The sequence below is a fragment of the Alosa pseudoharengus genome, unplaced genomic scaffold (genome assembly GCF_046254945.1).
Source record: "Alosa pseudoharengus isolate Yale_2024_CS ecotype anadromous, Long Island Sound unplaced genomic scaffold, YU_APseudo_1.1 YU_APseudo_1.1_scf_10, whole genome shotgun sequence".
NCBI lineage: Eukaryota > Metazoa > Chordata > Actinopteri > Clupeiformes > Clupeidae > Alosa > Alosa pseudoharengus.
Window position 1 is genome coordinate 16,701,500 of NW_027468565.1, and position 23,369 is coordinate 16,724,868.

The 23,369-nt window shown below is 43.5% G+C and overlaps 1 protein-coding gene across 2 annotated transcripts; it reads right to left on the reverse strand.

Moving 5' to 3' along the window:
• Positions 1–3,123: 3,123 nt before the first annotated feature.
• On the reverse strand, positions 3,124–20,382 carry rfx4 (regulatory factor X, 4). Of its 2 annotated transcripts, none has more exons than XM_076300800.1 (18): positions 20,340–20,382; positions 17,876–17,962; positions 17,341–17,401; positions 16,130–16,253; positions 14,923–14,984; positions 14,461–14,674; positions 13,335–13,412; positions 12,939–13,102; positions 12,467–12,567; positions 12,294–12,352; positions 11,961–12,105; positions 10,396–10,490; positions 9,533–9,650; positions 8,095–8,214; positions 7,621–7,776; positions 7,183–7,348; positions 6,725–6,863; positions 3,124–3,396 (listed from the first exon to the last, which is right to left on the reverse strand). In XM_076300800.1, exons 1-18 carry the CDS (start codon positions 20,380–20,382, stop codon positions 3,124–3,126), a joined length of 2,205 nt encoding a protein of 734 aa, XP_076156915.1. The 2 variants fall into 2 exon arrangements, with proteins under 2 accessions (XP_076156915.1, XP_076156906.1); XM_076300791.1 differs by having other exon boundaries at positions 17,341–17,404.
• Between the last annotated feature and the right edge of the window lie 2,987 nt (positions 20,383–23,369).

The following is a 23,369-nucleotide window of genomic DNA, read 5'->3' on the forward strand; positions in this document are numbered from 1 at the left end:
TGTTTCAACTTTCACCTCTGAACGTCATTCTGGTAAGGCGGCGTCAGAATGAAAAATAGGGCAACTCGACTAATCATAACAAACTCCAGCTTTTCACGTTGGTGTCAAGATAGAGTAAAAGATTATTCTAATGTGACTTGTGTGACATGTTTCAAATAAAGGTTGAAAGAAAGACAGTGATTCATGTCAACTTTCTGGTAGCAACACCTGTTTTCTCTAGTAGCCTATTTAAGGTCATCCTATGCGGTGAAAATGTTGACCTGGCTGGTAGTGGTGAGTGTGAACACCAAATTCTGAACACAGTAGGAACGAGTAGTAGGAAGGACAAGCACATCACACCAGTCTCTCCAAGATATAGCAATATAGGCTAGTTGAAATGACTGCAAATGGATTTTAACCTCCATTCACAAATTATTATCACTCATCATGTAGAATCTTGTATTATACAATTAGGCGAATAAGTTTTCAATTTTTTTTTCTAGGACAGTCGGTGGAGTTTAAGGTTTAAAGCGAAATTGCACAATTCCATGCACTTCTTAAAGCCATCACAACAAAATCTTCAAGTCATTTTGATAGCAGTAATTTTGATCACAAACAAAAACAAATAAACAAAAAACATAAAAACTGATTAATCCTGGAGGGAGATCCATACTATATGGGATGCCATTCCCACATGTTATGGGAGGCCTACCCACTAGCGTTATTAGCTGAGCTGTTTGGAAATGCTGGTGTTAGGTAGGCCTAATGGTAGGTCCTGAAAAGGCCCTGTCGGATCAGATATCTATGGCATTGCTTATTTTATACTCTCACCAGCCTCTGGCAAAGCTTCAGCTGTCACAGCTGGACTCTACTATCCCATAGAGAGGCACTTGAATATTTTATGTCCCTCCATTCCACATGTGAAAGTGCATGTTCAATCAATCAGTATTTTTCCAAGGCTAAAAATAATGCTTTTCATCTCTCTCTCTCTCTCTCTTCTCCTCACTAATAGATCAGATAGATTTTTACCAAGTAAGAAGGGGTAAATGCTGTGAAAATATTATTTTGAAGCCTGATGGGTCACAATATTGAACCAGTAGCATCTTTGTTAAGGTACATGACAGCTTCTCTGAAGTCTGAACCAAGAGAAGTCATCTCAAGACTATGATGTGGACTATAAAGATCTCTCCCAAGACACAGATCCATCTGAGGTGAACTCCTAAGGGACCGGGAGAAATGGTATTTGTTTTACAGATAATGCCCTTTGCAAATAGTCATAAAATAGGAGCTGTGCAAGACTAGAGGTTGAAGGTCAGAGCCCTCCTCAGCAGGACCTGCAGCCCATTGACATTGAACTCCTCCCTGGGTGTGGCCTCTCTCACCTCACCTCCATCCCCAGTTGAGCTCCAGCAGCTAACCAGAAATAACTTACATTAGTCCGGCAAGCTCAAAAGGTCTCAGCCCTTTGCTGACTCACAGCTGATAAGGAGGAGGGGAGAGAATGGTGCAGGCAATACAAACAACATGCAAAAACATTAACAATGCTTCATCTGCTTCACACACTATTCAAATCAAGGAGTGCCTGCACTCATAATTGACTTACCAGAAACTGTCTTAACCAGGACATGAAATTGTAAGGACGTTTGGGAATCCACCATAAATCAGATGTTAACAAACAACTTGTAGAATAAATAACTAATAATGTGTGTTTACAGGTAAAGCTGAATTCCAGATTTCGTAAGACACCTAAGATGACAGCAGTGGGGTGTCATAATACTATAAGCACCCAAAGATCATTATTTAATGTTGTAGTTTTTTACTTCTACGTCTCTGGGTCTAACTTATCTTGATTGTCAGCGTTTGGTATAAAATATCTTAAGACCCTTTATGTGCAATAGGTGCAGTAATGTAATTTTACTGTTCACATTGCTACTAATTTCTACCAAGTCAAATGTTGAGTTCTTCAAGTGTACATTTGAAATGCAAATCAGTCTAAAAGGAGAAAAGAAGAGTCCACAAAATTGTATGGATTTTAAAAATTCTTTATGTGGTAACAAATTACTCCACATAATATCATTTTACACGGTAACAGTTGTCACCACAGCAGTTATTGAGTGCTTTTATTTACAGGAAAAAAGTGACTAGAGATCATAAATGTTACATTTTTTCTTACATAGATTTTCCTTTTTATTTCTACCCATAGGGTAATAGATCCACAGGAGCTCGGAGTGCATTTAAAAACACACAAACCTAGGTTATGAACGCGTTTTTCACACTAACCATACAAAACACCAAACACTGCACCAACACAGGGAAAAAGATAGCATGTTACACAGCTACAGAGTATATATATATATATATATCTATGATAAGTCCTTCCACAGATGCAGTCAAGCCTGGCTTCCTATGACAGAGAGTTTACAGAAGCCTACGAAAGCAAGGCAAAACCCATTCCAGAACACTGATTCATGTGAAATGACAATCTCCACATTTGAAATGAGCTGCTGCAGTGTAGATGGGACTGATTGTGGCTGCCAGTGGTTTGATTTGCTTCATGACACACTTGCACGTGTGCTGGCTCCCACACAGAGGGGGGAGGGAAACAGACGGCCTCTGCACGTCCTGGATCCCCTCGATATGGTGCTGGAGCAGGGACAGTTTGCCTCCCACCACGCAAGCGGGGCAGGGTGAGGTCAATGCACCGCGAAACAGTAGAAGGATGTTAACGGCCAGAACGACACTTGAGCAATTGCACTGACGTCTTCAGAGGCGCTGAAGGTAAACAGTCTTGTGAGTTGCGTAGGTCTGGCCATGGCTCTGCGCCAACTGTTGACTGAGGAGTGGCAGACCAAAGCCCACTACTAATAAAGACACGGGGGGGGGGCATGTAAAAAGGCACAGCAAAACAGATTGTGATTCTCACTGGAGAGAGAACCAAGAAAACAATCAGGGTCAAGGGAGTTTGCAGGCAAGATATCTCTCCTCTCCCTTGATGACGACAATTGGAGGCTCTGCCTTGTCTCAGATGAGATGGACGGCTCGACCTCTCACTCCTGTCATCTGGCCCCTCCTGGAGGCGGTGGACATTCCTGACACACAGGGCTGATGAGACGCTGCTGTCCAGAGGCTGTCCCCCGGCCCTCTCTACTTGGCCCAGCCAGTGGTGGCCTCGCCGTTGATGTAGGCGAAGCCGGGGAAGTGTTGCGCGTGCTCGTAGTCGGTGGTGCGGCGCGGGGCCAGCGGCGCGTAGACCTCGGCGCCGGCGCCATAGCGGGACGAGTGCATGGGCGGGGTGGAGTAGCAGCCGTTGGCGGCCGGCAGGTCGGGCCAGCGCGGGGCCACGGGCGACGGGTGCAGCCGGGACGTGCCGCCCATCAGGCAGGGCTCCATGCGGGCCATCGGACTGTTGAGAGGGTACTGCAAAAACAAACAATGGGGGGGGGGGGGGTTATGGGTTAGTGCACTGGACAGTGTATACTCTCTCTCCAGAGAAAGGCTGTGCAAGATATAGCAGATAAGTATAAGGAGAAAGGCTAATGCAAGATATAGCAGATAAGTATGTCAAACAAAAGATGCTTAGCGAGGGTGTTGCATAAGAGGTATCAGCACGAGGCTTGTCTGACGCACACAGAAGAGTGGAAACATGTGCTGTAGAGATGGTGTAGCTGTAGAGATGGAGGATGCAGTGAAATGTTACTCATGGGATGCATAGGAGTGATATGAGAGTCAAGCCCTCCCTTACTCACAATCACCGCAGCAGGAATGACAAGAAAACAGCTTTATAAATGTTTTTGTCACACTTTTATATTCAGTAGTATACTATCAGTAGCTTTCAACTGGCAAAATAAAAGAATCCTAATTTGTGTACAGGACACTGAGGAGGCTGACATCCATATGAGGTGAAGTTTGAGCTAAAGTTTGACTTCAGTGAGTGGACAGCTGCTAGTATTTTTGTTGCCATAGGTTACCAGCCACAAACACAGAGGCCCAGATTGGAAACAAGTGCTGGTTAAAACAGGCACTGTATGCACGAAAGCGCCCCTACATAACGCTTTACTTGTGCCATCACTGTCCTGTCCTCTCCACAGACCAACTCAGGACAAAGCCTGTGCATTGTGCCCAATTTAATTTTAAATCGCAGAGGGGGAAAAATAAGTCTGAGCAAAAGATTCACCCTCTCGTTCTAAATATACGTCCTCGACAGTCGTCCCCATTATGGGCTTGTGTGTGACGGAAAAGGGGAGTCAGGCAGGGTCAGAGAGCAGGGCAGCAGGCTTACTGACCCCTTGTTCGTGCACAGAAAAGAGACTATTGAATAACAATATTTTAATAAACACACTTCCCCCTTTCCTCCCTGACGCAAGCGCTGACTGGGGTTGAGGGTGAGGGGGGGAGCAAGAAGCCCTATTGAGCCCTGGATGTGGGGGGTGGAGGATGAAGGGGGTGTATTGGGAGGGGAGCATTAGGCCGGCACATGCTGGGCAGCGGCCAGGCCACCTTTCACTGGGGGCTTCCGCTGCGCGGAGAAGAGAAGGGGCCAGTGAGCCGGCCGTTCCAGAGGCACTGAGGCCCAGCTGATCCTGGCTCCACACAAAGCCTGTATGTGCTGGAGGGCCCTCGACAGGAAATTACCATCGGGAGAGTCAGCTAGCTAACACCCGCTACGGCTGACAGTGTCTGCGACCCCTACACACACACAAACACACACACACACACACACAGACGCACACACACGCGCACAAACGCATGCACGCACGCACACACGCACGCACACGCACACACACACACACACACACACACACACACATCCTTGCCAGCTCCCAATTTTTCAACCCAAACTTTTCTCTCTTTCTTTCTCTCTCCTTATTTCATTAGTTTGCCTCATTGTTTCCATTGAACTGCTGACGCACTAGTAGCAAAAGAAAGAGCAGAGAAAACAATACAACTGACAGGATGTAAGGATCTGATCCCTGCAATGGGAGTACACTACATTGTACCCAAATTGATGCAGAGAAACATGGATACATTGTACCCAGAACATTTTCATTAGACATGACTTATCTCCTCTATCATTTGTTTCCACGGCTGTTTTTTTTCTATGTACTATACTGTTTTTTCACTAAAATCTGGCTCATTTGTCAAAGGGCAGTTTTACATATGGTCAGTAATGCCCAGAAATCCAACACTAACCATTCCACAGAGTATACACAGACACTCATATACATCCAACCACTCATGGATCAGTTACTAGGCTCTTAGAACAAACAAAGATGTCACAGAGAAACTACAAGCAGGCTCAAAGGAAACCCAAGAGGGTGAAAACAATCTTCAGGGCTTGGATGTCTCCTTCAGTTTGCTTAACTAGTGGAGACGTCCACCTGCTGGTGGGTGAGAGACCTACAGTGCGGTGCACACAGGAGTCTGCCGTTCGGTAATAACACAGGCGGCATACTGTCAGCCCCACAGACCTCCAGAGCCTCGCGCCACCTGCGTCCAGCGAGCTAACCAGCCCATCCGTCATTAGCATCCATATTAACATTCCTTCCTGACTTACGGGCCTCGTAAAATTCAACCTTTCAAAGGGCACCCAGGAATTTACACTCCCAGAAGACAAAAGAGGGTGAATACACAACACCAAGCTTCCATTATCCAGCCATGAATACACACGCACACACACACACACACACAAACACACACTTACACAAATGTCATTATAGAGTGATAAAAGGATGTATATGGGAGTGACGGTAAATACGAGGAGATTCTGGAAAAGGCTTGTGTTTATCTGGACCTCTAGGCCATTTTTCATTCTCACTTTCTTACGAGATCTCTTTTCAAAGCATACCGGTATTTACCTATCCCCTTTACACAAATTTCACACAATCTTTCAATAAGACAGACCCCACAGACTAATTTGGACTGTAAAACTGTAAAAATAAACATTCCTGAATGAAAGAAATTACTAATAAATCTCTTCAGCACTTGTGTAAAACCTCTCTAAACAGTCAGAGCCATCCACAAATAAAAACACAAAGACGTGTGTGTGTGTGTGTGTGTAGCCATGCCTATTTATATTTAACATATCCTACAACTAGGTAAAATATCACTAAAACCATTGTGCTATGAAAGAGAGATATTCAGATCATCACTCAACTATTGGCTAGTGACACATTTACCCAAATCAAATTTATATTTATGGTACTTAGCAGACGCTTTGTCCAAAGTGACTTACAATGCCATCAATAAACATTACATTAACACCAAAATCAAAAAAAACTATTTTAGCCTAAATATAAATGACCAATATTAGTAATAGACTAAATAACATGCAATAGAATAATAACAATAGACATAAACATATACAAACACAACTCTGTAAGAATGAATTAGTTAAAGACAAGCTAAAAAGAGGAGTCGTAGAGCTAGATCATGAAATTAAGATAGCGAGGTGCAGATTCCAGAGACAGTCCAGCTGGGATAGAGCCATGGCCTGTACAAGAAGATGTGTGGCATACTGTGCTAGATAAGGCCTGATCTTCCCAATATTGTATAGGATACTGACATGACTTTGTCACTGAGGCTACATGCTCATAGAAATTTAGTTGATCAATTGTGAATTTACAAATAATGTATTATTTGAAAGTGTGTGTGTGTGTGTGTGTGTGTGTGTGTGTGTGTGTGTGTGTATGTGTGTGTGTGTGTGTATGTGTGTGTGTGTGTGTGTGTGAGAGAGAGAGAGACTGACCTGTGCAGGCGTGCGGTGGTAGGCAGGGTAGTGGAGGGGTGTAGGAAGGCCTGCTTCATGGGGCAGACTGGGGTACTGGCTCTGAATCGGGTGATGGTGCTGGTTTGTGTAGCTGCTGTAGTTGTAGCTCCCCGTGTAGCTAAAGCAGGCAGAGAAGGGAAACAAGTGAGTCTCAAAGCGGCCCAAAATATCCTATGTGTGATGACAACTTGAGACACTGACAAAAAAAATACTTCAACAATGTAAAGAATAAATGAATATTTTCTGCAAACAATTTTACAAGATTGAGAGTTGTTAGTGCCAGTGTGTCTGTGTGTAAAAGAGAAAACATCAGGTGTGATGACATCTTTGTGTAAGTGTGTGTGTGTGTGTGTGTGTGTGTGTGTGTGTGTGTGTGTGTGTGTGTGTGTGTGTGTGTGTGTGTGTGTGTGTGTGTGTGTGTGTGTGTGTGTGCTCACCCGTGCTCATCCCGGTGTGGGTAGACTGGCACGCGGTGGCCGGCGGTGGGAGGGGTCACGGAGGGGGCACTGCGCATGCAGGAGAGCTGGGGTCCGCCTTCAGGTGGGGAGCCTCCCGACGTAGTCACTGTGTACGTAAGGGACCAGGTATATGACTGAACAGCACCTGGCACATGCACACACACACAGAATACACACATATGGAACACATGTGTTGCAGCTGTGCTTTTAGCCATAATATAAAGGCAGTGACCAGATTCACCTCAACTCTGATACAACTTGACGATACTTCATATATTTGCCATTAACATCAGGTTACTATATGGGTGTAATGACCGTCTCTTAGCATTGTTTTATGCATTTTCACTTTCATTATTTCCTCTAAAAAGACATTTCCATGAGGAGCCAGCCACGTCCGGCAGAGGCTAGGCTGTTTACCTGTGGTAGCGGGCACACCGGTATATTCCGGAGACTGGGCAGAGGTGGGCGAGCTGAGGGCCGGGACTCCGACCGAGAGGACCGATTTGGCGGGTGAGTAGGCGGCAGGGGACGAGGGTGTGGTTTCTGTCAGCATCAGGTCTTCAACTCGATCGGCTATGAGGAGTGGTCATAAAGGTCAGTGATGCCCAGGAGGATCAAACATATGCTTACTGTTGTGCTTTCACATGATAAGGATACAAAAACGTACTTGCATCTGGTACACTACTAGTTTACATTGATTGCGTGTTTTGCAGAAAATAGTGTTCACCGCACTGATTAAGTATGTGGTGCCAATTTGTTTTCAAGCCCCCTCCTCTAACATGGTGATGGCCCATCAGGACCAGAGGCACTGGGTAGAAGGCATTGTGTTGCTCTTCCACTGGGTGAAGCCTGTCCAGTGGAGGCTGGTGGTGCTGGCTGGACTAGACTCACCTGTGCTGGCCTCGCCCTTCATGGACCTCATCAGCTCGTTGGCGCGCTCCTGGCAGTGTAGTGATTCCAGCAGGTACAGCACGTAGTCGTCAAACATCAGGTGGATCAGGTGAAACGAGCCTGCAGAGGAGAATACAGCAAACATACATTAGCATAACCACACACACTGCTTATGTGCGTGTGAGTGTGTGTGTGCGTGTGAGTGTGTGTGTGTGTGTGTGTGTGTGTGTGTGTGTGTGTGTGTGTGCTTTTATGAGTGCACATGTGTGTGTGTGTGTGTGCAATGCATCTGCATGTTTCCATGTGTGAGTGAGTGAGACATTTTCATATGACTGGATTAGCTAATTGTCATTCTACTAAAAATAGCCAAATAATAGGATTGTCATATGGTCATTTGCATGGAAAGGGAACATGCATCGCCTCATCTCTTTGCCATCGCTCATCATGGAAAAGTATCAACAAATCAAATATGACGAGGAACAATGAAGTAAAGATATTGTACACAGAAACTAAACAAAGGTGTCAACAAAACAGTGGTGACAAATGTGTTTAGACACAAACCGCTGACCAGAATCTTTGGGCTGTTCTCCTGAGGGACAGAGAAACTGCAGCTGAAATAGTTTTTTAAGTTTGTACCCCCTCCAAAGTCACTGCCTGCACTCCAGTCCATGAATTGGTGAGGAGGGGGCCGAAAGAGAGAGAAAGTGAGAGAGAGAGAGAGAGAGAGAGAGAGAAAGAGAGAGAGTTTGGGTGAAGCGTGACACAATCTACACATTGTGTTGGTGGCTGCAGTTCCCCGCACGCATAATAAACACGGAGTGCTATTCAGCGCGCGGTCCGCAGCACTGCTGGCTCGTAAAATGGAGAAAAGGGGGGAGACTCAGGAGGGGGGTCAGCCTTTGTTAATTAGCTGTTTTCGTACAGGGAGCTGCATTATCAAAACACTGCAACCAGCTGTGTCTTTGATATTCACAGACAGGTCCAAAGGGGAGGGGGGCCTTTTTTTATTCTTTCTTCCTTTCTCTCTCTCTCTCTCTCTTTTTATGCCTCTCTCTCTCTCTCTCTCTCCCTTTCTTTAAAAAAGGAACTCTTGCCACGAGTGGCGAGTTGGTTAGACTGGGCCACAGCCTGGCCTAGCGGCCATCTTGTGTGGGAGTTGTTGACTGGTGTATGGGGAGAGAAGCATGGAGATGGGATGCAGCTTCTCTGGACTGAACTATGCAACACCAGAGTGTGCTAATTAACTGGTGCGACTGGTGAGGTAGCTGTTCTTACAAGGTTAATAAACAATTCGCACATTTAAGGTTTGCACATTTGTTCCTAACAGGTCACAGAACTGATAAAAGGCTGAGACCATTCCCTTCTTGTGCTCACATATTTGACTCATGACACCTCCAGTCTGTCCTCCCACCATTGTGTTGCAGGCAGCTGGACTTACCGAAGCTGGGTGCGCTGTGAAGAGTCATGTCCCGGATCACGCGCGTCCCAAAACACGACCACATGAGCAGGAACTGCTGGGCCACCCTCCTCAGACTCCCAGGGCGCTTCCCGGCCTCCTGGAGGAGACATTAGCATGAGAAAAGCCCCATAACACAGGAGAGGAGAGCAGAGGAGAGGAGGAGGAGGAGGAGGTGGGGGGAGAAGAGCTCGGAGGAGTGAAGAAGGGGTCGCTTTAACCTCTAGGTCCACACCGGGGCTTAACCCCCAGGAACGGCAAACATGTCAACAAGTCAACTATTTGATTTGCCCCTGGGGACACGCCCTCCCATTCAACTATTGTCTGGCGAGTCCAGGACGTCGCCATGGCGACCGGATTTTACAAGCCCATATCTGGAACATAATGGACGCAAATAGGGGCCATGAAGACATCATTAAGTTGGAGAATTGCATCACAAGTGCCTTGGTGTCAGTACAAGGTGACGCCGTTGGTATTCACATGCACAGCTCTCATTCTAAAAAGCATTACACTAAACGAATGGCTAGTCCAACACACTGGGTCTGACTGAGGCTGGGCTCTCAAGAATGCCTAAGTGAAGCTTATAGTACAGGCTAAGACTATATTATATAAGAAGAAAGCTTAAATTGATTCTCTTATTTCTTATCTCTTACACTTATTGCTAAGTTTATGGGCAAATATTTTCCATATTTTCTTTGAGGAAATAATTATATTGAGATGACTCCATACATTCAAACAAAAGACTGCTCCCTAGCTTATCCCTTTGGAAAAAAAACACATTCTCATATTCAGAATGGATGTTGGTAAAAAGTGCGAAAGACATGATTGCTACTCAAAGACCTCACCTTCACTACACATCTGTCCACCATGGAGTCCAGCCATTCAATGTAGGCTTCGATGGGCGACTGGTCTTCCAGCAAGCGATCAAACTCTTGATAAACTGACCGGAGAAGTAGAATGAAGTTAGTGACAATCTCTTCATCAGCTTTTGAGAGGATGAATAAAATCCAGCTTGAGATCTCTGAGATGGGAGCCAAGTGGGCCCAAGCAGAGATGTCAAGTCTCATTGGACATGCTCAGAATGACCGAGCCACAGCCAAGAAACTGACCAACATGGCAGCTAACTCCTGCCAGATCCGTGCCACATCTGCGGCAGATCCCTGGCACAGTCCGCTAACATCAATGGAGAGAAAAGTTAATTTTTTATTTAGCTAAAGCCAATATCTCAAATCTGTCCTTAGTGGTGGTCCTAAACCAATAAATTCTTTAAATCAAAGCTGATTGTTTCACTGCAGATTAAAACATCAGACATGACGAAATAAGGGTGTCACAAGAGGAACTCCAAACTATGTGTCTTTATGAAATGACATAAATGAATCTGTGAACTTTAACCCCTTTAGTCATTTAGAAGGAGCCGACGCTAAAATGAATTTGCAATGCTGTGGCAGGGTGTCAGGACGTGGATGAACCTGGTTAACCTTTCGGTCTGCATAATGAAATCTTGACTCTAGTGGTCGTGGGAATGATCGAGCACTGACCTGAGAGCCTCTAAACTAAATACAAAACTAAAAGAATCATTCAACCTAAAACTCCTATCAAACAGGGTGATTTTCATCCTCAGTGATTTTGTGTGCCACATATCGATAATGAATGTTTTAGTGTTGTTGTCATATATTATATGTGAGTTTGAAGCATGTTGAGCAAGATGCACAAATGAATCCCCTCCAGTTCACACCCAGTTCTAATTCCACAGGGATACTGATTAAACAAACAATTACAAACCATGTAAAAACATGCAGTGCTCATTGTGCTAAAACAACAATTCAAGCCATAATTTTGTCCTCCTCCCCATTAAATGGCCCATTTTCAGAAGCTTGTTTACATATGAACAAATTCACTAGCCTAATTTACAACCAAACCAACTAACAACACCTGACCGAGCAACTCTCCAACTAACTAAGTTAAAAGCTACTGATCCTGGAAAAGAGGAATACCAACTATTTTTTATTTTGTTAATGTTGCTCAGGTCAAAATGATTAAGGATGATATTAGGAATATATCTGACCCATTAAAATATCACAAGTATTAGACTAGTGAAAAATGCTATTCAAACGGATATTAACTGACTGAAATGGCTGGTTTCGACATTTGCTTTCCACAATATATGTCATCCAAGTGATCATGAACCAAAAGACACAGCAGATGAAGCTCCTCTGCCACACACACACCATTCTGTCAAAGACAGTGAATAATGGGACAATCATGCATGTCAGGAAATGAATATGGGCTGTATTCAACTAATATTTAATTTAAAAATTCTGATAAAAGGAGCTAAATCTCAGTGATGGCCCTCTGTTGTCTGCTGTCTGCTAGAGGCGATCTGCTGTGCGAGTGCTGCTGAGTAGCTTACGCTGGATGATGAGTCTGCGTTGGTCCTCTCGCGAGTCCTCCATCGTGTAGAGTGTCTGCTTGGTGATGCTGTTCAGGTCCACGTTACGCCAGTCCTCCAGCATCTGGAACGTGATGTCCGCACTGTGGATGACCGTCCGTGAAGCCTGAAACAACAACACACAAACATACTGTATATATCAACAGAGATCAAGCTGTATGACGAAGAGGGCAAAATATTATTAACAGAGACAATTACATAACTTATAAAATAGAAATCATATTATGTTTTATATTCCTACTATATTTTGTCTTTATCTCCATACAGATTATAAAAAGTAAATCAAATCTTTACCTGACATAAGTGGTTTAAAGACGTTTGCCGCTTTAGAACCTGGGAGAATCTTCGAGCCACTGAATGAGGACATACATGTACATGAATTAGTTTTACTCCTGTGAGAATTACTTTGGTTGTTTGAGTGTCACACTTTGCATGTATTCATTTTAAAGAGTTAAAAAACTACATACACTCAAATTTGATGTTCCTCAGGTTCTCTGGCAAGTCATGCAACGCGATCTTCAGCCACTCGTCCAGCTGTTTGGCAAATTTCCGAATGACCTGCGTCAAACTTGGTAGAAAGGAGACCATAAAGAAAAAAAAACAGTGCATTAATGAAAACATTTCAGCTAAAGTTCTCACAATTTCTCTTTGAAATCTTACAATTTACATTTTTTTTTGTTTCGGCTCTCTGCTAATGTTAATCTGTTAATGGTTTTATTAAGTGACTAATCATGTGGAAATTAGCCCCTGATATGCTAAGTACAATTGCCCTTCTTTGGGAGCCAGGTGGTGGAGTTCAATGCAGCTATTAATCAGTTAACAACAAAAGGACACTACTACAATTAGTTAGAGGAGAATTTAATCTCACCAGTCATGGAGAGCTTCTCTCTCTCTCTCTCTCTCTCTGTCTCTCTCTCTCTCTCTCCCTCTTTCTCTCACCTGTCTGGCAGTGCCTGTAGTACAGTGGGCATGAGGACCCCGGAGATGGCCTTGTAGAGGATGGAGTCACACACGCCCACAATGTTGACCACGATGGAGGAGCCCAGCACGGGCAGCATGTGAGGTGGCATGCCCTGCCAGAAGTGCAGCAGGAAACTCTGGACCTGCAGACGACCACGACCCAGTGTTACAAACACTATGTTACATTTTATGTAAAAAGACAGCTGGTACATTGTAACAGGTGAGAAAGAGAAAAGACTTTTGGTGAACTTATAAATAATGAAACAAATAAACAAACACATGCAAATAAAGCGCTACAAAGTGGTAGCTAGGAGGAGGAGGAGGAGAGAAACAGAAGAAACACAAAAGATGAGCTGAACAGACAAACCGTCTTGCCTCATCAAAGTTGGCCCTGATGACCGTGTCCAGTATCCGCTGGCAGTGGGTGCGGTACATCATAATAAACGTGGAGACCTGAAAGAAGAAAACACAACGGTCTACAGCCAAGGTGCTTTGTTTGATACACATAAGAGGCTTTTCTGACACTTACAGCAACACAATGCAGTTCTTTGTCCCTCAAATGAAGGCTTCAAGCTCATTTTGATGGTACAATGACTTATAATACCAAAAACAAAATGACATTGCCAATGCGTGCCCAGATGTTTGATATTGCTGTATGTAACATTGCTGGTCAGGTAGGATTATGACCCATTTAGTTGGTTTTTGAACTGGGTACTGTCTTTGCACTACATGCCGTTGAATATTAAATGCCAAGGGGCATAAATATCAATTCTTCCATGGTGTTGCTTTTAATATTTACATGTTAATATACTTTATAATAATTGTCATCTGATTTAATACCATCTGGACCTTACACAGGTAAACAGAAGTACATATAATGTGACAAAGAAAAATGACTCCCACATTGAACAAATACACTATACTTAAGAACACAAAGATCTTTGCACAAGTAAAATTCCTTCCACCAAGCCATGCCAGAAGTACATTGCACTGTGTAAAAGGAGGCTTTTGAGATCAGCAACACCACAAACCATTTAAAATTACTGCCTTTTCTTTCAAGCCGGACAGCTAGGGCCTGTCCTTTGTCTGACGCGAGATCTTATTATCTGCCCCCAAAAGATTAAGAGTTTGCGAGGACCCAGCACATAAATCCTCCAGGTCCTTCTCTAAATCCCAGCGCAGTGCGGGGCAGGTCCGGAGGCCGGATGAAAGGAACAGCCAGAGGGGTGTGAGAGTGTGTGTGTGTGTGTGTGTGTGTGTGTGTGTGTGTGTGTGTGTGTGGGGGTGGGTGTGTGTGTGGGTGGGTGTATTTGTAAGTGAAAGTGTGTGTGTTTGTAAGGAGAGTGACTGTGTATGTGTATGCTTGTGTGTGTCTGTGTGTGTGTAGGACTTGATAGGGATGTTAGTCTGAGAAGAGGTGTGTGTGTGTGTGTGTGTGTGTGTGTGTGTGTGTGTATGTGTGTGTGTGTGTAGTGGCTGAGCATTTTAGGGTCCTGTTTACCTTCTCCTCTGGCAGGCTTGCAGGCAGATTTAGGTCTTTGACATTTGGAAAGTCTGGCAGGAGCGTCCCAAGCTTGGAGCGCGGTGAATACGCCACTGTCTGCTTGGTCACCTCCTTCTTGCCCGTCTCGTTCACCCATGCTGCGCCCTTCTTGGAGTACATCACATCGTAGTACTGCGAGCTCTCCTTCACGGCGATGCCGTAGTAGTGGTACCTGAGACAAAGAGCAGAAACACAGCAACAGGCTTAGAACAAAAACAAAACCAGGCACAAAGTGACAGGCTTAGAACTAAAACTAAACTCTCCAATCTCACACAGGACAGGCATTCTGTTTTCTCCTGCGTTGTAAAGCATGTCATGTTGTACACTTATTTGGTCTAATTTTACAACAGAAGAGAACAGAAACTAAAAAAGGGCAAGTAGTGTGATTTGCATGGAAAGCACAGGAGAGAGTTGGCTTACTTTGACTGGCCTCTGGTTCCAAGTCTCCGCGTGGTTAGCTGAGGGAACTGTTGCCTTATGATCTGTTTAGCAGAATGATACATTTTTTTGTTTGTTCTTGTTTTAGAATGAAAAGCAAACTGTAAATATTGAGAATAAAATATTGACAATTAAAGTGCTAACAAAAGGATCAGGTAGCTGAACAGAACAGCTGTTCAACTGCAGACTATCGGAATATTTCTCAATTGTCACTGTTGGAAAGCATGGAAGATTGTCTCTCTTGAATATTTTCATTTAAAAAATTGGAAGTCGTCTCTTTTGTGTGTGTGTGTATGTGTGTGTGTGTGTGTGTGTGTGTGTGTGTGTGTGTGTGTGTGCGTGCATGTGTGCATAAGACTGGCTCCTCGGCCCAGCTCCCGGCCCAGAAACTTTAGCAAACAGTGGAGCTCTCTATTGTGTGGGATGAAAAAAGAGGCCAAGCTGTGAAGTTTGTGTCAGGCCCCGTTTGATAAATGAGCCCGGGCTCCCTCTCTGCTTTTTGTCCTGAATCAATGGAGCCTCCCCAAAGGATACCCCTCGCTGCTCCGGCCACTGATCTAACATTCCGCAACATCTCACCCTTCCAAATTTCCTTTAATTACACATTAATCCAAGCCCCCACTCTTTTTCAATATCCTCCGACAGGGGCTGGGAGGGGCAGGGGGGGGGGGGCAACAGGGGTGTGATGGGGGGTGTCTGACGGTGGGGTAGGTGGGCTGAGGGGTTGTGGGAACAGAGGAGATGGTGTCTCTAGGGTTAGGACTGTCCACCCAAAAGGTTTGCGCAGACATTTGGTTGTGGCAGGCCACTCATGTTTGTCATTGTTCCTGCCATTTCTTGCTTTTATTTCAGGTTTGACAGCAGACAATTAGCCGATACATCTCATCAACATTGCGACAAACTGCACTATATGAAATATCCAGATGTTTTCATGTTAAAATGATTGATCTCACAGGTTTTGAATATAACCAAAATGTCAGTGTCTACCTAGAAATCACATAGCAAGAGTTATCCTGCAGTGGTCCTAAAATCCTGCTATTCCTTGTAAACCCTTGTTGTTTGTAAATTCCTTGTTTGTTCCAGTTTAGTCTTGAGAAGACCTTAGTTTCAAGCTAAATGTTTTTCCCCTTTTTAGAAAAAAATATCAATTAGGAAAAATGGTGCCACTAAGCAGTGAGTAGCTGCTCACCTTGCCAAAGCTGGCTGCGTTCACCGGCTGGGAGTCGTGCTTCTCGCAGAAGTCCAGGTAGTGCATGTAGAGTGCGCTGCGAGGGATGCACACTCCTTCTGCAATCTCATAGTTCTCCTCCAGCCTGGACACACACACACACACACACACACACACACACACACACCATGTCAGACCAGTGGACACTTAGATCATGTTCACTGAAAAGTTCAAATATATCACTCAAAATGCATGTTGTCATAACTTAAACATTTAAATTATAGGATTGGATATGAACATATTGTTTACAATGCTGCAAACGTATAACAGTGCTCACATTCATACTGACAGTTACTAGTCAGAAATTCCAATCTAATATTTCAATTGGCCATTGCTTCATCATAGCATATTCATTTTCCTTTTAAATTATGGTCAATAAATGTAGTGTGGATAAAATGTGCTGAACCTTCCAATAATGGCCTGGGCAAATACATTTGAGAAGAATTTTTACATTTCTAAGTATACTATAATTATTATAGTGACAGTGACAGTAAAAAACACATGCATGGCATGAGACCTGTGCTATACTCAGGTCATTCATAAATTAAATGAAAGATTAATTCTTACCAGAACAGTCTATACAGACTGTGAGTCATATAATAGACATTGAAGTTGTAATGTAATGTAAACTCATACATGATCATCTTTAAATCTCTTCTTAATGTTTCTTTGAGGAATGTCTAGTGGATTCCTTTGGATCCAAAAAGTTAATGTCCAGAACGAAATTAAGATCATCCCATTTCATGACCCATGTCTTCACCTTGCCTCCTGTTGCTTCTCTAAGCTCAACTCAACTACGCTGCTGATCTTCTCACGGCAAATACAAGCTGGGCAGTTTGCCAGAAAGGGGAGTTTTCTTCTGCAAAGTCCAAAATGGGATGATCGTGGCTGTCAGTCACAAAAAAAGGAATACAAACAAGACTACAAGGCACAAAATAACTAACTGCTTCCCAACACAGCTGATTAAGTCTCCAAAAATGAATTCTGGCTTCAGGAGAGAATACCTTGTTCATCAGAGTATATGACTTAAGTTTGTTACCCTTTTGGGTTTTTTCTCTTTCTTTCTTTCTCTTTCTCTCACTCTCTCTCTCTATGTCTCCATGTCACTGGCCCAAACAGACAGCATTAGCATGGAGCACGACACAGGCAGTGAATGTAAGATGGCCACTTACCATTGCAGAGTGGCTGGCGTGGAGTGACGCTTACACGCTCTGTTGTTCTCTTTCTCCTCATCTTGTGTGGGGGGAAGACAAACACAGAATCAGCTGAGGAAACCATAACCTAGTGCTAGTTGAGGAAATACACTGGTTGTCCAGGTGATCAAATTCCACACCATATCATCTAACATTATGCCATTAGTACAACATTATTTGGTTAACAGCCATCTTCAGTTTGAAAGTTTTGGGGTCATTGATTCATTAAAGTGCATACAATCATGGCATTAATTTTAGATAGCTAAATTTAGTAAAAAGAAAATAATTTGCAGTATTATATGTTTTAAATATTTTGCTGCTTGCTGATTTAAGACAGAAGAGCATATTTCTAAAAGAAAGTAACCACAGAAAAAAAGTTTAGATATATTTAAATCATTCAAACATACTACACAGAAAATATCTTATTTCAGGAATTGCATTAGCCTATATTGGTTACTTTCGAGAAATCATAGGAGCGGTTGTTTTGATGTCGACTGTGTTGAGGTGGTCTTACTCTCATCATTGGACATATTCCCCAGGGACGTGTGGCTGGAGTAGCGCTTGCTCTCACTCTCATTGAGGCATCTCTCAATCCAACTCTCTGGAGAGGGGTGACAAGGTTTTGGGGTCAGATGAAATCTCAAGGGAATTAATAACTGAAACAACAAACTGACATCGCTGGATTGTGAAGGAATTCTGCAATGCAGCTATCAGCGGGTTTATAATCAAATCGGCAACAGGTGCATGGCTAACGGTGCGCTCTGAGGTGGGTTATATTTGCATAATTACACTGCACTGTGTTGAATGACACTTCACCATGAAGTGCTTTGATGGTTCAACTGTTAGGCCTTACTGAAACCATCTACGAATTAAAAACCATACCAGGAAATTATACAATATTAAGAAATTACCTATAGCAACATGGTCTCACAACTACACGAGTTGGGACAATTTGACAACAATTTATAGTCCATACACAAGTGTGATTTAAAACAGCTGGGACTCTGTTTGAAATGTTTTCATCAGAACGGCAGGAATCCTGCATTGTTCTGAAGGGAGCATTCAAGAGCGCGCATGTTCAACTAGGTTCTGTTCTGCGCCATACGCGCGTTCTTTGTTCATTCTTATTATTTTTACTACATGGCGCGACTGGTGTTCTCTCTAGTGGCAGAAACAATTATTAACACTGGCGATGTTTGGGTAGACTTTGGGCCTACCTTAGACCCGCACTGGTTGCAACAACTATTGCCATGGCAGCGGTTGCCAAGCTGAACTGTGGCAAAGCAACGAGTTCCGGTTGTTCCAACAGAAGAGGTTAAAGTTCAGAGGAGAACTTTGGAAACTTTGGACTTTTAGTGGATAAACCTTTGCAAAACTATTCATCATAGTAAAGACTAGACTAAGAGGATTTAAATAGGTGTTAAGTATAGGTCAATAGGACTAATACTTTATCTCACCACAGAAATTATTAAAATATTTGGTAATCCAGAGGGCTTCGCAAACTGTGCTGTCACTGAGACTTTTGTCAAAATTCGGCAATAGGCCATGCTTAAAGCCAACCTTTCAGTTTAGTTTACAGCCCATATGCTACTCTGAAACTATAGCATCTATATTTTGTGTTTTATCTTCAATTCCGTTCATCAATAATTGGCTACACTTCACATTTACAATTTTAATCTCAAATTAATTTAGTCTCCTCCCCCATAAACACAGATTTGGCAAATATATTTTCTCAAATTGTATTAAGTCAACGCCTAGATTAGGCTACCTGATAACAAAATATCGCCAAATGTCCTTAGGTCATGTTATTTTCCTAATATAATTGGATCTAGCCTATTAGAATATTGTTTTATATTAACAACCATACTCAGTGGCGGATACACTGCAATATAAATAGCCATATGCATTGAATGTAGGCTACATTTATTTGTTGTCTTTTTAAAAGGCTGTATCAGATTTCGACCAGACAAACTGATGAAATAAATTTTACCATGGTGTTTTATTGTCAGTCTATGAATGTAGATAGAGGTATAAGCTAATTGAATCATTGATCGCATGCACAGTTAAAGTAGAGCTCAAAATAATTGGATTAAATTCCATCTAAAGCTGAGACGGATCTAGGACCATTTGTTGGAATGCCCCCTTAAATTAGTCGTCTTGTGTTCCGTCGAATTAAAGAATGAAAGAAATAAACGGTTGAACAAGTCATTAGGAAGATAATTTGTAAACTATTTAGATTTTTTTTTTTTAACTAGGCTGACGAACAATTTATAATCTCACAGAATTCACTCCTCCCAATTAGACTGTTTATAGTGAGATGGAGCCAACTATTGTGCGCACTAGCCTTGGGCCAGTGTCAAAATCCAAATGCGCTAAAATAATTGTCTAAATCGCAAGATTTTTTGTGTTAATGTTGCAGCATTTAAGGAACATTAAAAATACATTGAAATTCAAAAGTTTTATTCGAATTTAACGACCTACGCTCAAAATTCTGCGGCATAGACTACTAACTTGCTTAACTTTTACAAGCAGGTGCACCATAAACAAACTTGGTTCCGGCCTCGGTCCAGGATGGGATCATGTTGTGTGCCAAAGCGATTCAAACCGATTCAAACCTGACATTAAATTCCTTTTGCATCCAAACTTTGTTTTTGTGTCATGCATTTCTGCTTCTGAATGGCCAACATTCTTTCAGAACGATATAGATCCTTGCATTCTTTAAAATAATAGAACAGACTTGTTTGTCAGGATCAAAGTCCCTTGCTCCTCTCAGCTATGACAATAACACTCATATGTAACCTTAATTTTAAATATATATATATATATATAGTTGAATACACCCCAAAATCTTTGATTTCAGAGATGAGGTCCCAAGCTTCCAGGCCCCAGCATCCATGAGCTCCAGAGACCTCCTAGTCAGCTCTCTCAAGCTTTCCAACGCATCCCGGCCCCCAGGGAGAGAGAGTAGATGGACCAACCTGTGGAATCCATATCCGGCTCCTCCAGCAGCCCACAATGCATCCTCTTCCCATCCACAGCGTTCGCGCTCCTCCGGCGGGGAAAAGAAAACAACAACAGCAGCAGCACCACCACAGCGTTCTGGTAAGGGGCTGCCCCCTCTACAGCGAGTGTCAGTGCCTCTCTCTCCGTCCACTGTCCACCGTCCGCCGGCGTGTCTCTCTCTCTCAGCCTGCTGCTGACCACGGCACAGGAGCATGGGGGAAGAGACAGAGAGAGACAGAGAGAGAGAGAGAGAGAGCGCAGAGAGAGGAGAGAGCTGAGAGGCTGGCGTTGGGCAGCCGGAGGACCCGGAGGAGGTGGGGACAAGGGTGGGGCGGGATGGGGAGAGGGGGGTCAGAGTCTCCAGAAATCCAGCGGGGGGAAAAGCCAGAGCCGTCAAAATGTTTGCTGATGTTTCATGGGAAAGGCTGTGGTTTTATAGGAGCCCTGATGGGGGCATGTCATTGATAGGCTGGGAGGCTGATGAATGGCTGCGAGTCAGATGGGGATGTGGCAGGGCTCACTGGAGGCCTTTTGTGGGGCTGTTTTGAATAAGAAAGGCTGCCTCCACAGAAAAAAAGAGGCTTAGATCTACGCAATCCTTGCACTGTGGCCTCCCCGTCTTCCATTATAGCATTTAATACGTTTTCATACCCCCTCCTCTCTCTCTCACTCTCTCTCTCACTCTCACACACACTTTCACTCACACTTCCAGCGCCCTCAAGTTTTTAAGTCTCCAGTCACATTTTACAGACTTTTGCTTGATGTCTGTGTCCTACTCCTCCATGCCTACGAACCGGGACATCTGTGAACATAGACATTTCAGTTTGGAGGTGCTCCATTTAAATCCTCTCTTCAGCAGTTGTAAGCAAAAAAAAGTGGTGCCATCCTCACAGCTCTTTTCCATGACGCTTTCTCTCCTCACTGAATCCACTTTTTCAATACGTCCCTCGTAGGGGAAGGTAGCCCGGGCAGAACTTTGGGGGGGGGGGGGGACGTTTTTTGGACTTTCGCTCGACTTCTCACAGAGTTTGGCGCACACTGATCCGGAGGGGTGGCGGGGGGACTCTCTCTCCCTCTGAGGCAACCTTATTTGAGTGTGCCTGGGAGGAGAGCAGTGGCCACAAAAGAGGGAAGTAAAAGTGCAAAGCCCGAGGCTGGGAGGCTCTGATGGAGTGCCTGTGAGCTGGAGAAGAGAAAGCTGTGATTAGAATATGAATGGAACCATGGGGGAGAGAGAGAAAGAGAGAGAGAAAGAGAGAGAGGGAGAGGGAGAGAGAGAGAAAGGGTGGGTGAGAGAGAAGCCAGAAGAAGACAGAGTTGGAGAGTTGGACGGAGAGAGGATAAGAGTGAAGAGAGTTGAGAGAGACAGAGTGAGTGAGTGAGAGAGAGAGAGAAAGAGAGAGAGAGTGAATGCATGAGTAAGTGAGGTTGTGTGAGAGTGATGGGGGGGGGGCGCTGCAAGGAAACCTGTACAAGTCCCAACACATGCACAGATAGCAAGACTCTTCAGAGCCAAAGATACTCTGCATGAGAACACACACACACACACACACACACACACACACTGCATGCACTTGCAGCTTTGACCTCTTGAGTGTGTAGCTATAGCTCATTAGTAGGACCATCTAGGAATGGAAGACTGAAATGTGCAATAGAAACATGCCCAACAAACAATTAAATTAATTTAATTAAATTCAATTCATTTTCACAAAAGGAAAATGTCAGACATAACATGTCAAACAATAAACATACTAAAATACTCAAGTAGTGGCACTGCAGTGCAGTTCACAATGGTAAGACAAACTAATACATACGATTGGCAGCGACTATTTGACCAGCTGGGGTTCAGAACATGCAGTGTCAGCAGTTTAGCAGTTTAAATAGTTTTCGGTTTGTGTTTGACCGGCCCTGGGTGAAATAATGAGTTGAATTAAAAAACTACACCATGAACAGCCTGGGTGGCCAGTGGGAACAACAAGTGTCTCTCCGTTCTATGACCATATATACAGGAACACTGCTTTGAGTATATTCTGTCAACTAGTGTAATATTTCACATGTACAAAAAATGCTATTCAAAATGGCAAAACAAGAATGATACGGCTATTTAATTGTACATTAACATAAACAACTGTGATGTCTCATTTTCTTCTGTAATTATGTGGCATGACAGCTGTTACGGTACATCTAATATGAAATATCCCATTTCACTCACCGGTAGAATGCAGCACTAATGTATGAGGGAGTAAGATGAAACGTTGGTTAAATTTCACCCCAAGGCTCAGACTCTCAGAGGTACACTTTTGTTAATCCACCTGTGAACTTCTCTAACATATCTCCTATGATTTTATAAACTGAGCTAAATTACTTTTGAAACTTGATACCGGAGAAAAAATGCAAAAACAATGCAAAACTCATCAAAGCTCATCTTTACCTGCTACCCCACTTATTTAAGCACATCTACATGGCCAACAGTGTAACCTAATGTATAACCTATTAGAGAGGCATAATAGCAGAGATGATCTAGTTGGAACATGGGCTTCTGACACCTTACACACATCTGAACAGACTATAAACACATCTAGTACATCTAGTGCTGTGTCTGATGTCTGACGGGATGTTACATGCAGTATTTGGGTTGAGCCAAGGGTCAGAGCAAGCCTTCCCACCACTACATGCCTGCTATTGCAACAGGTGCTCAGTTCTAGGGTCTTCTGCTGGCACAGATAAGCTGGTCAAATATGATTTCCCAAACATCTGATTTGATTTTTTTTTTTCAGTCATATAAACCAGGATTAGGATCAAATCCTTTGAAAAATAATCTGAAATAATTAAAATCAACCATTGATTTTATGAGCCATTGTTTTGCTTTTGCTTGACTTTTTGTTACTTAGCCTGCTTTGATGCACACGTATTTATATAGTTCATTAATGCTTTCAATTGGCACACCAAAACAACGGCCGAGCAAACATTTGGCATCTTTTGTCTGACATGGACATTAGCCGTCC

Coding starts and splice junctions, on each gene's coding strand:
- rfx4 (XM_076300791.1), bottom strand. CDS start 20,382: ATGCATTGTGGGCTGCTGGAGGAGCCGGATATGGATTCCACAG. Junction 9,651..10,395: donor TGGACAGATGTGTAGTGAAG/GTGAGGTCTTTG, acceptor TGTCTCCTCCAG/GAGGCCGGGAAGCGCCCTGG. Junction 7,777..8,094: donor GAAGGGCGAGGCCAGCACAG/GTGAGTCTAGTC, acceptor CACTCCTCATAG/CCGATCGAGTTGAAGACCTG.